The sequence below is a fragment of the Vigna angularis genome, chromosome 1, assembly GCF_016808095.1.
Source record: "Vigna angularis cultivar LongXiaoDou No.4 chromosome 1, ASM1680809v1, whole genome shotgun sequence".
Classification (NCBI taxonomy): domain Eukaryota; kingdom Viridiplantae; phylum Streptophyta; class Magnoliopsida; order Fabales; family Fabaceae; genus Vigna; species Vigna angularis.
The window spans coordinates 58,677,691-58,694,309 of record NC_068970.1 but is presented as its reverse complement, the minus strand read 5'-3'; the positions used below and the strand labels follow the sequence as shown (position 1 = coordinate 58,694,309).

Sequence of the window (16,619 nt, the reverse complement as noted above, 5' to 3'; positions counted from 1 at the left end):
TTAGTGGGATTTTTAGTTGCTATAAATGAAAATTTTGAATAATAAATAATAAAAAAGAAACTCAAACTAATAATTTTATTGTGGGTTGAAGGTGGAGTTATACTTGTTATATGGTTAATTCTATCTTGTGGTGAATCTGTAAGTAAAATTAAACAAATACTACTTATAACCAAATAAATGTTAAGAATTTAAGATAAGTTAAAAATTTCACCTTAGAAATATGTAAGATACAAAAATGATATATAAGTAGAATTTATAATCTATTTTTTTAATATTTGGAATTGGTGGCTTATTATTATTTTAAATCTATTAAACGTTTTTAAACAAAAATATATATTAAATCATATTTATCTTTATAATACTCAAATGAATATAATATATAAAAAAAATTCAATAATATATATATATATTATTAAAAAAAAATTCGACAACAAAACTAAAGAGGTGACAATGATCCATTTATGTATCTATAAATTTATTTAATACATTATAAAAATATAAATATAATTAAAGTCAGCCATTTAATTTTGTGATGTCAAGTGATTCATTTATTATTTTTCAAAATTTAATGGTCATCTGTCAATATGAAACAGATTGAAAATAATTTAATCAGAACTAATTCTTAAATTTAATGTTCAGAAATATTTTTGAGATTTTGTAATATTTCAAAAGAATTACTTTTGCCGATATATTTAAATATTTGTAAAAAATTAAAATTCTCTGTATAAACCAAAAAAAGGTAAGGGTGCAAAAAAATCCCAATTTAATAAACAAACGAGTTCTCATTTTCAAACAAAAATCCTATGATGAAAAATCTCGCAAGGAATAACAATAAATAAAATTAAGTAAAAACATGTGTACATATTATATTATTAAATAATAACTATTTAGTTTTTAAAAGCAGTACAAGAATTTTCATATTAAGGAGGACTCTAAACACTCTTAACAGCATAACAATGAGTTAAATTTTTACCAAAATAAACACTCCAATCTAAAATATACTCTATTGATTCTTTAAAAATAGTCGCAATAACATATTTTGTGTCCATTTAAATTATAGCATTTCTCTTCTTTTTGAATGAACTCTAAGAACTCGACCAAAAGAATAGCCTTCCCGTGGATATACTCCCATACACGCTAACTTTGGTTTTCAAACCCCAAACTGCAAGCTTCACAAACGTGATTATCTACGTAGTATATCAGTTTCCAATACTCTTCATTTGACATGCTAAGATCAAAGCATATAAGATTTAAAATTCATACAATCAACACATACATTAGAAAGGAGGTAAACTTTAAAAAGAAATATCGGCCTCAAAATTGGTTGCCTACAATTTTAAGCTCTTCATTTGTCTGTTGAACAAAATATGGTGAATGCAGATTAGTAGAACCAAGCATCAATAGGTAAAAGGCTATGAAATACAAGAGTAACACCCCTTTTCATCTAAAAAACTAGCTCATGAGGTTTCACGCCATCCTTTAAGGAAAACCTGGCACCCAGATAAGCATTCAAGTCCGCCACACTCTCTATGGCTTTTATCAATGCAGAGTCCACAGTTTTCTGATCATCTTTCTTCTGCTGGGGCAACACACTCTTTTCCTGTGTTCGTTTAAAAAATGTAGAGATCAATACACAGGAGTAAGTGAGAAGAACATAGGAAGCAACAAAATAAGAAAACTTGCAATCCCACCTCCTTCTCAGCCTCAAAAAACTCGCCCTCTCCCTTCTTCTTCTTTTTCTGGGATTCCTTTGAAAAGTATTTGTCATCAAATTTGTCCACGTTAATAGCAGAAACATCCACTTTGGTTGATGTGGCAATAACATATGACTGGTTCACACGTCTCAATGGAACTCCGTTGATCTTAAAAGGACCTAAACGGCAAGTTACAAATATAAGACAGACCAGAAATGGGTGGAGAACAAAGTACATTTCAAAAAAAAACCAAGTCAAATCCTATCCAAATTTCAGATCAATGTCAAACTAAACACTAAACCAATTATCATGAACTAAAGCATTAAACATATCGATGGAAAATATCACCAGACATGCTTTATAAGAAAACTCACCAGTTACGAGAAGCAACCCGGAAGGAAGCTGCTTCAAAAACACTACTCTCTTTCCCTTAAATCTACCGGCAAGAAGAATCAATACTGTGCCAGGGGTAACGCTAGCCCTGAAACAATTCCAACACAAATCCACGCCATAAGCTCCACATAAAAATAATAGTAAAACAGAGAAATTTAACTACAAAATGATGAAAATAAATTGAAAGCAATTAAAACTAAACTAAATTACTTAAAAACACAAATAAATATATACATATGAATGATTAGACATAATGCACCTGAGCTTAGTGAGTCTGGGTTTGTGCTTGTTGAGAAGGGGCCTCTTCACATCATCAGCAGGGTAAAATTTGGGAGGTTTAAGAGCGGGAGATTGGGGTTTGGGAGTAGGGTCGTGGCGAGGGAAAACGCCGCCGTTTTTAGCCTTGATCGCCCAAATCCCTCTCTTGTGGTACATCTGCGATCTCGAGTACTTCCCAATGCCCCTTATCAATTCGGGGTTTCTGCTAACCTGTCTCGTTCTCTGCTTCGGCGCCATTGTTGTTACCTCCGACCAACACAAACCCTAATTTTGGCTCGTGTCGCAGAAGATATCAAATATCTATATTCTCTAAAGAACTATCTGACGGGCTTTACCTGACCCAAACATCCATGCTCCAGGCCCACGAAATGTTGACATATTTTTTATTTATATTTCAAAAAATATGATGTGAATTATATTTTTCATTTTCAATTCTAAATTTTTTAATTTTATTTTAAAAGTATAACATTTAATTAAAAGTGAAAATCTTAAATTGAAGACTAATGCTAATGCAAAATTTGCTATGGTTAAAAAAGTATTTGAATGTTTTATATCTACAGATTCTCTAACATGTTCCTGGGTACATAATGCATGAGAAGAACAATTTGGAAGAGTTGAAATTTAAAGATAGAGCAAAAAGAATTATTTGTTTCAATTCAAATTATCAATTCAATTATGCTAGAAATAATTTTGGAAAAGAAAAAGCTAAAGAAAATTCTCGACTCGTTAAAACAAAAATATCAAGGCACACATTTCTAAAATTACTAAAAGTGAAGTGAGCTAACTTAAAAATCTCAGGACATGGAGGAGAGATTTTGCAAATGAACGATGAAGAACCAATAAATTATTATTTTGCTTCTCAAACTATCACAGTTGCATATAATTGAAAAAAAGATGGAAATGTATGAGTGAAAAGTGTCTCAACTTAGTGTTCTTTAGATTGAAAAGGTTCTTGTTACATTGACTTTTAAGGTACAATTATGTAGGGTATATTCATTGAAAGGTCTCATTGATTCCATGAGTATATATAAGCTCTAAAAAAGTATTAATGTAGATGAATGAATGAATGGTCACAATTCAAAGTAAAGAAAGAGCATTCAAAGGTTCACTAAGATAAATACTAGTTTTAGTTAGGAAGAAATATGGTAAGAAATGAACTTTTAGATTAATTTAATTTCACAGAATCAGTTTGTAAGGTAATATTACACTCACTTATATAATAAACATTATTTCAAATTGATGTGAGACTTCTAACACCTTTGAAATCGAGGCATATTTATTTAAAATGTGAGACTAGACATTAATGGATGATATGATAGCGAGTGAAACAATAGACATTAACAACAAACTTCGTTAAGATAAGATCTAATTCATGACTCTAATACCACGTTAAGAGGTGAATTTTAAGTCTAACTCAATCTCATAAAACCAATTTATAATGTAAAGTTAGTGTTAAAAATTCCACGTAGACTAAATATAAGATCAATTTTTTGAGTGGTGCAAATCTCACTTTATAAGCTCATTTTGTAAAGTTAAGTTTAAAGTCTACTTTTTAAGAACTTAAAGAAGCCACAAGACAATTGATGGAAGACGATTTCAACAATCTCGAGCCAAATCAAGTGAAGCGTGAAAAGAAGACAACGAAAACAGAGCAAATATTGTTGCAAGTGGTGAAAAACCAATGTTACTCATGGCACAATTTTCAAAACCTGAAAAATCAAAATACATAAAAGATGTGATTCATTTATTTAGGTTGTAAAAATCACATGATACATAAAAAGACTAAGTTTTTATTAATGAAATTATAGACAATGTCACTTATGTATATGATAACAAGGGGAGTTTGAGCCCACAATACCTTCCACCCTCACTTTCAAACCCACCAAAATGAGATTGTATCTCCAAATTGTTAGTGTTCCAAATTATCAGTGGAAATAATTAAACTCACAACCTCTTTCATCATTTCTTCCAACTTTTATCACTAAACCATTATTATATCTCCTTTTATCTATCTAACAATATTTTTTATGCTTTTGAGTTGAAAAATAATTCATTTAGTATGAGTTAACTTGAGAAGAAAGGACTCACATGAAATGAAACAAAATAAGTGTGAATTATTTCAAGCACATGACCTAATTTTTGAAATCTTTATGACAAATATGATTACTATCTTTGTACAATCTTACTATGGTCACTTTGTGTTATAATAGATTGAAACTTTATTAGAACATATTACCTCCAATGGAAATCATGTTCACTTTCATTAATGTTTTTGAGTAGGAAAGTTTGATGTATATCCTTAATAAGAAAGGTTCAACACTAGATGTATTTAAGAAATTAAAGCATTAATTGAAATTAAGTTAATTAAATTTTGTAATGAGTACGGTATTGAAATTTCATTACCTCATATACAAAATAAAAGTATGACGTAGTTAAGAGGAAAAATCATATATTATAAATATGATTTGAAATACTTTAATGGAAAGAGAAAAAAAATCATATATACTTGATTCTTTTTCTATGGATGGTAAAATGGGCCAATTCGGCCCATTTACTCCCGCCCAACTTTGGCCTGCCAAAAACGGGCCAGGTCGGGCTAGCCCGCCACTTAAGAACGGGTTGACTTTTACAATCCAATCTAACTGGCTGAGTGGGTTTCCAAGCTTAAATGGGTTAATGTCGGGCTACTAAGCTACTCGACGGGCTATCGGACTGATGTCAATTTGCCAAATAGGCTGTCAGGTTGATGTTGGTATGTAGGGCTACATTTGAATAATTTATCACTTATTTGAATGTAAAATTTGTGTTTACATTTGAATTTTCCATAGTATATCAAAACATGTTCTTATATTAAATTCTTTTTGTTCAAACAATCATTCTATCACTAAAATACTAAAAATTTAAAAAATTAACAGTCAATTCCATCATCATTTCCCTTTTCAGTTTTATTAGATGCAGCATTAGAAGAACTCCCCACCTCCACTCTTCCATCTTCATAAACATCTTCATCTAAATCATAAAACTTATGCTTCCAAATGGCAGTACAAATTATTACTTCAACATTTTTTGGCAATAGACGACTTATATACTTATTCAAAATCCTTGAACTAATGTTGAAAGCGATGCAACTATAGTAATTGGGATACTTAGCAAATTATTCCTTACATTTAGGTTTTTTAGTGATGTTAGAATGTCGAGCTGGGCGAGAGCAAGTTGCTTACATTTAGATTTTTTTTAATGATGTCAGGCTGGCCTCCGGGTTGGGCACGCTTCTTATATTTAGTTTTTTTTTATAATGTCGGGTTGTCGAACTGGTCTACTGGGCTAGTTAGGATGAGTTATACTAGGCTGGTTTGCCGGACTCGATCCTTTTTGCCATCCCTACTTATTTTCATTAAGTTTAGAATAAAAAAAAGTAATCAATACATATGTGATAACAATTTAGAAAGCAATTATGTTTCTTGTACAAAAGGTAAATGTTTAATTTCAATTTATATTTAATATTTAATGTTATACATTCAACAAATAGAAAAAATGTTGATGTACGAATATAAAGAGAATTGTGTTCCCATTATAAAGGGAAAAAAGTAAATGTAAAAATATAAAGGTGTTTCGATCTCAAGTCTATCGAGTAACATTTTTAGAGTCAATCATCTCTCATCCAAGGTATTGTTCGCTTTGGATTTAGTGCTCTATAACAATTTTATCTTTAAAAGACACATCGTAAAGAGTATTTAAATTGTCTTTGACCTTAACTTCTAAGTGATGTGAACTATTATACATGATAGGAACATAAGACCCTTAGTCGATGTCTAAGATAAATTATTATTCATCTTCAATTGAAGGCTTAAGAGACCTATGATTCATCTTAAAACCTCGTTATCAACCTTATGATAAACGTCAATATTTTGATCCTAAGTTCAACGAGTAACCTCCTTTGGATTAATCACCCCTCATCCAAAATATTGTTTGGTTTTGAATTTTTGCTCGGCCTCGAAAGATGGAATATGTATTTAAACTATCTATCTTAAACTCTTAAACAATATAGAACTATTGGTAGAATTAAGAAAAAAGTATGTTATTATAAATAGAAAAAATATTGATGCACGATTATAAAGGGAATTGGATTTTCACTGCCTTATTTCTTGAATAAAAGAAAAAACAAAATGTGGATGTCCGATTTAATTCAGAAAAGAACAGTCACTTCTCTACTTATATGGATGGAACTTATTTTTAAAAAGTTAAAATTTTGTGAGATCCAACAAATGAAAATGTATTATGATAACTAAATAGCTACTCCGGTTGCTTCGAATCTAATGTCTAATGGACTAAACACATAAAACATGACTATCATTTTACTAGAAATAGAAGTTGTCTGACAATATGTTTGTCAGGATGAACTTAGAGATGTTTTAATAAAATCCTTCTAGGAAAACTCGTGGTGGAACTTACTTATTCCACACGTCATTCAATTTGTATGCCCCTAAGTTTTTTTTTCTCATTTTCATCCTTAAGTAGTGCCAAACTTTATTTTAAATAATATAAATATTTACTTTTTATAAAGTTAATTACGAATTTTCATATTAAGGAGGAAATTAAACACTCTTAATAATATATCAGGAGTTGAGTTTTACAAAAATAACCACCCAATTCCAAAATATACTATATATTGATTCTTCAAAAATGGTCACAATAAAGATATTTAATGTCCATTTAAATTATAGCATTTATTTATGTTTGGATGAACTCAAAGCATTAAACTAAACAGATTACGTACCCCGCGGATACACTTTTCCACACACACTGTCTTTGGTTTTCAAACCCCTAACCGCAAGCTTCAAAACAGATTATCTACGTGCTATAACTGTTTCCAATATTCTTTAAGACGAAAGCATCACTGTATAATATATAAAATTCATACAAACACAATCTCTAGAAAGGGGCAAAACTGTAGCAAGAAATATTGGCCTCATAATTCGTTGCCTAACAAAATTTTAAGCTCTTTAGTAGAACCAAGCATCAACAGAGAAAAGGCTATGAAAAACTGTAGCAAGAAATACCACCCCTTTCCTCTAAAAGACTAGCTCATGAGGTTTCACACCATCCTTTAAGGAAAACCTGGCACCCAGATAAGCATTCAAGTCTGGCACACTCTCTATGGCTTTTATCAATGCAGAGTCCACACTTTTCTGGTCATCTTTCTTCTGCTGGGGCAACACACTCTTTTCCTGCGTTAGTGTAAAAAGTGTAGAGATCAATACACAGAAGTAAGTGAGAAGAACATAGGAAGGAACAAAAAACATAAAATTTTCAATCCCACCTCCTTCTCAGTCTCAAAAAACTCGCCCTCTCCCTTCTTCTTCTTTTTCTGGGATTCCTTTGAAAAGTATTTGTCATCAAATTTATCAACGTTAACAGCAGAAACATCTACTTTGGTTGATGTGGCAATAACATATGACTGGTTCACACGTCTCAATGGAACTCCGTTGATCTTAAAAGGACCTAAACGGCAAGTTACAAACATAAGACAGGCCAGAAATGGGTGGAGAACAAAGTACATTCCAAAAGACCTAAGTCAAATGCTATTCAAATTTCAGATCAATGTCAAACTAAACACTAAACCAATTATCATGAACTAAAGCATTAAATATATAGATGGAAAATATCAGCAAACATGCTTTATGAGAAAAATCACCAGTTACAAGAAGCAACCCGGAAGGAAGCTGCTTCAAAAACACTGCCCTCTTTCCCTTAAATCTACCGGCAAGAAGAATCAACACTGTGCCAGGGGTAACGCTAGCCCTGAAACAATTCCAACATAAATCCACGCCATAAGCTCCACATAAATATAATAGTAAAACAGAGAAATTTAATTACAAAATGATGAAAATAAATTGAAAGCAATTAAAACTAAACTAAATTACTTAAAAACACAAATAAATATATACATATGAATGATTACACGTAATGCACCTGAGCTTAGTGAGTCTGGGTTTGTGCTTGTTGAGAAGGGGCTTCTTGACATCATCAGCAGGGTAAAATTTGGGAGGTTTAAGAGCGGGAGATTGAGGTTTGGGAGTAGGGTCGTGGCGAGGGAAAACGCCGCCGTTTTTAGCCTTTATAGCCCAAATCCCCCTCTTATGGTACATCTGCGATCTCGAGTACTTCCCAATGCCCCTTATCAATTCGGGGTTTCTGCTAACCTGTCTCGTTCTCTGCTTCAGCGCCATTGCTGTTACCTCCACCAACACAAACCCTAATTTTGGCTCGTGCTGCACAAGATATCAAATAGCTATGTCTATATCTAATCTAAAATGTTACATCCTACTTATAACTTTCACCCCTAATCAATTTCCTTTTTATTTTTCGTCATTTCATATAATTTATCACAATAGTCCTATCATTTTTTTAATATATAAAAATGTCACTCAAAAATATTTTTATTATTTTTTAATTTACAAAAGTTTCACTCAGAATAATAATAATAATATTATTATTATTATCACTAGTGTTATTATTATTGTAATAATAATAATTATTAGTATTACTATTAATGATATTATATATTATCATTATTACATATTATTATTACTATGAATAAAATTATTATTATTATATATTATTAATATTAATTATGTTTATTACTATTAATATTCTTATTTTTATTATTATTACTATTACAATTATTATACATTATTAATATTAGTACTATTATATGTATTTTTATTATTATTGTGATTAATATTATATCTTATTATTGTTTTTTTATTATATATTATTGTTGTTGTTAACATTTTATTCTTACATAATATTAATATTAATATTATGTTTATTATTACTAATAAAATTATTGTATATTACTTTTTAAATATTATTATTATTATATATCTTTATTATTTGTACTATTGTTTGTATCTTTATTATTATTAGTACTATTAAAACTATTATTATTATTATTAACATTCCCACATTTCTATCAAATAAGAAAATGAAAATGGAAAAGAACGAGAAAGAAAGATTGATGAATCTAATTAATAAAGTTATCTTGTTTCACTTTTTTTCTTATCATTATATATAAAATTTATATTACTGTTATATTATTATTTTAATATTACTTTTTTCTTATACGTAGCATAGTATGTAATAAACTCATCCTTTACTGTTTAAATATTTTAATATTCATTCATAATATTTTACAAAGTCAGGTTGTAAAATTTATAACTTACCATTGAGTTGATTTATTTTTAACTTAATTCGTATTAGATTGATTCACTTTGAGACTCTTATATCTCTCTCCATCATCTTTCTTTCTTTCTTATTATTTCTTCTGCACTTGCTAATTCTATCTTCCCTCTTTTTATCCTTTTATTCTTCCACTTTTGTATTATTATTTTTTATAGAGATAAAAGAACAGGAGACATTCCTAATTGATGATATTTTAGTTTATTAAAATCTCTCACAATTAACCAACCCCTTATCTTCCAATTTACATGGATCACAAAATTAACCTCGGTAAAAAAATGTCTTCAGGGTGAAAATAGCTTGGCTAACGAAGTTGCAAGCAATGTTCACACTTTCGGTTGATGAACAACTCAAAGGGCTTGGCTTAGTTGTAAATTTATCAGCTTGATTAATCTCAATCATCAAGAAAAAATGTGGCAGTGTTAGGCACATAACCAAACCCTTTGATTTGAAGAATCAAATTGTCTAAAACTAAAGATATAAGTGTAGAGTCACGATGGGCCGTGTCTCTAGCAATGAATCTGTGAACTTCATTATTCACTTCAATCCAACTCCAACCTGGTTCTTTCACTACCTTGCTCATGTCCATTTTCTCCCTCACCCTTCTTACCTTTGTCCACATACCTTTTGATGCAAAAATATTTGAAAGTAATATATATGATCCACTATCTAATGGATCACACGAAATTGCCATCTCAGCTGCATATTTTCCCAGTTCTACATGACCTGAAACTCTACATGCACTGAGCAAGCTCCTCCACACTACTGCTGCTGGTTTGATGGGCATTTTCTCAATAAATTCCTTGGCTTCATATATTTTACCAGCCCGGCCCAAGAGAGAAACCATGCAAGCATAATGATCAATCCCTGGTTCAACTCCAAACTGGGACATTGATTCAAAGTGGTGAAATCCAAGGTCTAGAAGTCCAGCATGGCTACATGCTGATAGTACACCTACATATGTGACATAATTTGGCTTTGCTCCGTCCATAATCATGTGTTCGAACACCTCAAGAGCTTTTGTTGCCTCTCCATGCTGGGCATATGTTGAAATCATGGAATTCCAACAGGCAATGTCTCTTTGATTTGTAGAACTGAATGTTTTGTGAGCCTCTTCAATGCTTCCACACTTGGCATACATATCCACCAGGGAATTTATGACAAAGGAGTCATCATCAAGACCCATTTTTATCACTTGGTTGTGAAACTGCTGGCCGTGTCGAAGACTCGCTAAGTTACTTCCTGCTGTGATTACGGCAGCAAAAGTGAATTCGTTGGGTTTTAGCCTGGAAATCTGTAGATCTTTGTAAAGTTTGAGAGACTCTTCATTTTCCGATTGTTGGCTGTATCCAGAAAACATTGCATTCCATACTACAATGTCTTTGTCATATACCTCCTCGAAAACTAGTCGTGCCTCCCCAACACACGAGCATTTTGAATAAACATCTATTAAAGCACTTCCAGCAAAGTTGTCCAAAGAAGACCCATATTTAATAATCAGGCCATGGATTTGGCAGCTGAGTTTCAGGAGAAATAACGATGCAGATAGCCCAAGAAGGCTAACGAACGTTAAGAGAGTTGGTGGTGATAAACTTAGCCTCATTTCGTGAAAAAGATCCAATGCTTCAACTAGCATGCTGTGTCTCGAGTATCCTTCTATCATTGCATTGTAGGATACTACATTTATAGCAGCCACAAGGTCGAAGACTTTTCTAGCATTAGTCAAGGAATCACATTTGGCATACATGTCAATCAAACCATTTTTCACAAAATCATCATTATCAACATTGACCTTGATAGCATAAGCATGCACTTGTCTTCCCTTTTGTTCGGCCTGGAGTGTACCACATGAATTGAGAACACTAGTGCAACCAAATGCATCAGGCTTCAATCCCTTTCTAACCATTTCACCGAACAGGTCCATGGCATACCCATGGAATGAATTTTGCATACATCCGGCAATCATCGTGGTCCACGAAACAACATCTTTATCCACCAGTTGATCGAATAACTTCCGACCTGTCTTCACTTTGTGACATTTCAAATAAAAATCTATAATTCCATTGACCACTGAAACATCAATGTCAAAGCCCCTCCTTAAGACATAGCCATGAATTTGCCTCCCGCCTTCAAGAAACTCGAGCATCGAACAAGCACTTAAAACGCTAGAAATCACATATCTGTCTGGATAAACATCACCCTCTCTCATTTGGTGGAATAGCTTCAAGGATACTTCACTTCTTCCAAATTTTGCATACCCTGCTATAATTGCAGTCCATGTGACAGTGGTTTTAACTCTTAGGCCATCAAAAATCAACCTTGCTTCATCAACATAACCATGCTTGGCATAAAAATCAATCAAAGATGTGCCCACATAAACATCCTGAACAAACCCACCCTTAACAATTAAACCATGCACCAGAAGAGCCTGACCGAGACTACCCAATTGTGTACAAGCTTTGATAACACTGGCTAAAATGTACTCATTTGGATCCTCAGTGCAACTTCTCCTGAACCGGCAGAACAAAACCAATGCTTCTACGCTGTAACCATGTTGAGTGTACATAGAAACCATGGAGGACCAAGTAACCAGATTCCTATGAGACATAGTATCGAACAGCTTCTGTGCATCACTTAGAAGGTTCAGTTTTGAATATGAATGCAAGAGAGTATTGACAAGGAAGACATCATGTTGGTGAAAACCCAAAACCAAAATGTGGGCATGGATTTTCTTAAAGTAATTAGAAGTAGGAACATTTGGCCGCGGAAACTGCAACAAATTGGCCAATTCACGACCAATTTTCCGTTGCTTAAGGTTTGGAGAATCTTGTGGTTGAAGAAAATGAGGTGACAGAGTGAACAGATTCAAAGTTTTGCTCATTTTGATTTTGTTAAGGGAATTTAAGTAGGATCCTAGTAGTCTGTGATGGCTTCGCATCGTAGATACGAGGTGGATGAATCCTCGTATCGATTCAGTGCATTCTCTTAAATAAGATTCGGCATTCATGTTATGAAGAACAAAAAAAAACTCATTGAAGAGTTTCAAAAGCATTGTTTTTTCCAATAGTTTGTTTGGTTTTAGAAACTATTTATAGCTGCCATGAATAAAATTTTGAGACATATATAAGCAATACTTGGGTGTAAAAGATATCAATATATTTGAATTAATTATAGTGAGAAAACGCACTCTATTTAACTCGAGTTGAACTAGAATAATATAATTTAGTAGACTAGAATAATTTATATATGTTTTTTTTTTCTCCATACCTCTTTCTTCATGACAAACCTTGGAATACTTTTATATGTGTTATAACTTTTGTACAATATTTTATGAAAAATCATTTATATCATTTATTTAGCTCAATGTGTGTTTAAACTAACTTTCAAAAATACTACCTTTACATTTAAAATAATTGTTCTAATTTATATTTAAAAGTGTATCTAAACTAAACTCTACATTAATTGTAAACTCCATTTATTATATATGCTATACAATTTATCAGAAGAATGTCTCACGATATTTTCACAAAGTATAAAACCAAAATAAACATATAATTTAGTTTATGAGAAAAACACAGATTTTAAAAATATTAAAAAAAACATTTACCCTACAAAAGTTAATACATTTATCTTTACTTTAAACCAATAACATAAAAAAATATATATTTAACTTCACCTTTTCCCCCAATGAATTTAAGATTTCAATATGTAAAATTCATGAATTTTAAATTGTATTGAACTTAAAGTAAGGTATTAACAAAATATTTATTTATTTGTTTCTCGCAAGTGTTTTAATATTTATAAGTTAAAATAAAAAATGTAATGCTTTTATATTATAAAAATAGTTCCAATATTGTTTATTTTACTCATTTCCTTTTTACTTTACAATAAATATATGAATTGTTACAAAAAAAAAGTATTTCTACTTATTTCTTTTATATAAAAACATATATGACCATTTGGAGAAAATTCAACATAAATAATCATATAAATATAGTCATTGTTATAATCACTCAAAAAATAAATGTAGTAAGATATAGTTTATGAAACACCAAAGTTTTTCAAAAAAATTATAAGACTATAACATTAGTAAAGTTTTCCATTGACTGAGTATTCCTCTAAGGAAAGTTCGTTAGGAAAGTTCGTTGGGCAAGTTAGTGAACTTATTAGATAAGTTTGTTAAAATTGAGATTTGATCTATGGTTTTGTGGAGAAATGGTTGAGGAATAATTAATCTATGGAAATAAAATGATGTTGGAAGAATGAATTGAATGTCTTATATGGATTTGCTGCTTCTAAATATAAATGAAAATTTTGTTATCTTAGTGTTATGTATTGACTAAAGACACATATTCTTATGACATCATCCTAAACTTTATTAGACTCCCAAACTCATATAGATGATGGAGTCTAGGTGACGAGAGTTGAAGTGAGTTCTTATAGCAGGATTTGGGACAGAAACCCCTTTTCTAACGAGTTTATAAGTGATTTGCCCTGTCATGATGGGATCGAGATATGTGAATTTGGGTCAATGATGATTTTTGTTTCAAGTTCTCATGGTAGGTGCATGACTTCTAGTGTCTCAGTCAGTATATAAATTCAAAATCGAGTCAAGAATGTTTATGTTTATACATATTTTATTGTGTTAGAAACGCACAGTAGAATGTTCATGTTCGGTGTACGTACGAACAATAACCAAGATAGGGTGAATTGGTTTTTTGTTAAAACTAGCTTCTTTTTAAAATTGACTTTCCTTTTTAAAAATAGGTTAAATATGTTTTTAGTCCCTTAACTATCACACAATTTTGGGTTTAGTCCCTATTCGAAAGTTTTGTTCCTTTTAGTCATCTTAGTTTTGAAACTATTATAATTAGTCCTTAAAATTGAACGGCATTAAGTTTTCTGTGAGGTGGAAAACAACGAGCCACGTGTGATGCCACATTCCCTGACTACTTTTAATTGACGTGGCAGTAAAGGTCCGGTGGTCGGTCGGCCTGGTGGGTGGCCGACCACTCGGTCTAGTGGTCGGTTGGTCTGGTGGGTGGTCGGTCACTCGGTCTGGTGGTCGGTCGGCCTGGTGGGTGGTTGGCCACTCGGTCTGGTAGTCGGTCGGCCTAGTGGGTGCTCGGCTTGGTGCTCGGCTTGGTATGTGGTCGGCCTGGTGGCCGACTACCCACCAGCCGACCAACCACCCACCAGGCCGACCGACCACCAGAACGAGTGGCCGACCACCCACCAGGCAGACCGACCACCAAGCTGACCGACTACCAGGCTTACCGACCACCAGGTTTTTATGGCTAACCACCCATCAGGCCGACCGACCACCAGACCTTTACTGCCACGTCAATTAAAAGTGGTCAGGGAAGGTGGCATCACACGTGGCTCGTCGTTTGTCACCTCACATTAACGTCGTTACTTTTTAAGGACTAAAAATAAGAGTTTCCAAACTAAGAGGACTAAAATGAATAAATCTTTCAAAGAGAGACAAAAACCAAAATCGTGTGATAGTTTAGGGACTAAAAACATATTTAACTCTTTAAAAATTAACTTCATAGAACAGAAAAATCAAGTGAAATAAGATCAAGTAAATAAAAGAGTATAAGATAGAAAAACTTACGCAAGTGATTTTTGTATCCGTTCAGATCAAAAGATTCTATGTCTCTAAAAAATGGATTACCCAATAACTAGAAATAAACCAACAACTTACAAGATGACAGACAAGAGATTAAAAACACCTTCTTTTGACACACATAAAGATGAACAAAGCTTAACTTTGCTCAGAAGATGTGCTACCACACTTAGACACACTAAAACTAACACTTCCTTCCACTTAGCACCAAGTTTTTCAAGCTTCAATTAAAACACAGAGAGTTCAGACAAGCACTTAGTTCTCAAAATGTTTTTAAGTTTTCGTAACTTTAGAAGAGCTCATAAATTAGGTATACATAGGCTAAATTTGAAATTATGTCGCTCAAGAATCTTCTTGCAACTGTCCTGAATAATTAATTATCTCAAATAATAATCGATTATCTGTAAATCTTTTCAAAAGACATTTTTCCAATTAAGAAAAGTCGCATGGACTCACTAATCACTAATGAGATTGAAGCTTAAAGGAAGGAAACAATTAACTTAAATAAAAAAATTGATTGGAGATTTATATAGTACTCATCAAAAAGAGTACTTGTATCATATTTAATCTTCAAAAAAGATAAAAAGTGATCAAAAGATTAAAGAGAAGCTAAATAAAAAAATAAGAAAAGAGAATTAAATATTGTTGTTGTTTTAAAAGATAATAAGTTAACTTTTTATAACTTAAAGTTTTAAACATGATTTCTTTTTATTCAACTGTTCGGCTTAGATATGATAATAATAATAATATATATATATATATAATAATATATATATATATATATATATATATATATATATATATATATTTCAAGTGAATATTGACATTAAAGGTTTAAATACTTTATTTGTATAAGGTCGGAGATTGGTTTCTTAGAAATAAAAATCCACAATGGCATAACCAGCATGAAAAATTAATAAACATTTTAATAGGAGAAAAGTGCCAGGAAATTGATGTTTCACTTGATAGTCTACAAATAGGGAGGTATATATGAATAACGGATGTTGAATGTTTTGGTTAGGGTATATGAAATTAACTAACAAAATTGAAGATTTAAAATCTTTATTATAACTTTTGTATATTTCTTATACAAGATAAAGCTACAAAAAAGTTTAGCAAACCAACTTTGGAAATATTAAAAAAAAAAAGTTAATAATAATTCATAAGTGGTAGGTGGGTTTGGGTTCCTAAATGGTAGGTAAGACTTTTCTTCTAATTAAACATTTCATCAACTATTAGTCTGTTAAACTTGAATAATTAGCCACACCTAGAAATAAAGAAGTCTGATTTAAAAGTCTAAGAATAATCTTCAGAAATAAACTTCTGACCTGAACCTACCCATTTCTTTCTCCTCCACTTGTGCCACTGGATATTCCACTTGC

General features: G+C 31.7%; 3 protein-coding genes across 3 annotated transcripts; all 3 read right to left on the bottom strand.

Moving 5' to 3' along the window:
- Positions 1 to 1,256: 1,256 nt before the first annotated feature.
- LOC108333381 (60S ribosomal protein L6) lies at positions 1,257 to 2,654 on the bottom strand. Its single transcript, XM_017568816.2, has 4 exons — positions 2,347 to 2,654; positions 2,069 to 2,175; positions 1,692 to 1,873; positions 1,257 to 1,600 (listed from the first exon to the last, which is right to left on the bottom strand). The coding sequence occupies exons 1-4, from the start codon at positions 2,601 to 2,603 to the stop codon at positions 1,445 to 1,447; spliced, it is 702 nt and encodes a 233-aa protein (XP_017424305.1). The 5' UTR covers positions 2,604 to 2,654; the 3' UTR covers positions 1,257 to 1,444.
- Positions 2,655 to 7,245: 4,591 nt separating this feature from the next.
- Positions 7,246 to 8,676, bottom strand: LOC108334182 (60S ribosomal protein L6). Its single transcript, XM_017569880.2, has 4 exons — positions 8,340 to 8,676; positions 8,062 to 8,168; positions 7,687 to 7,868; positions 7,246 to 7,594 (listed from the first exon to the last, which is right to left on the bottom strand). The coding sequence occupies exons 1-4, from the start codon at positions 8,594 to 8,596 to the stop codon at positions 7,439 to 7,441; spliced, it is 702 nt and encodes a 233-aa protein (XP_017425369.2). The 5' UTR covers positions 8,597 to 8,676; the 3' UTR covers positions 7,246 to 7,438.
- A 1,196-nt stretch (positions 8,677 to 9,872) lies between these two features.
- On the bottom strand, positions 9,873 to 12,691 carry LOC108337619 (pentatricopeptide repeat-containing protein At4g39530). The gene has a single exon (XM_017574184.2). It carries the CDS (start codon positions 12,658 to 12,660, stop codon positions 10,003 to 10,005), a length of 2,658 nt encoding a protein of 885 aa, XP_017429673.2. The 5' UTR covers positions 12,661 to 12,691; the 3' UTR covers positions 9,873 to 10,002.
- Positions 12,692 to 16,619: the final 3,928 nt, after the last annotated feature.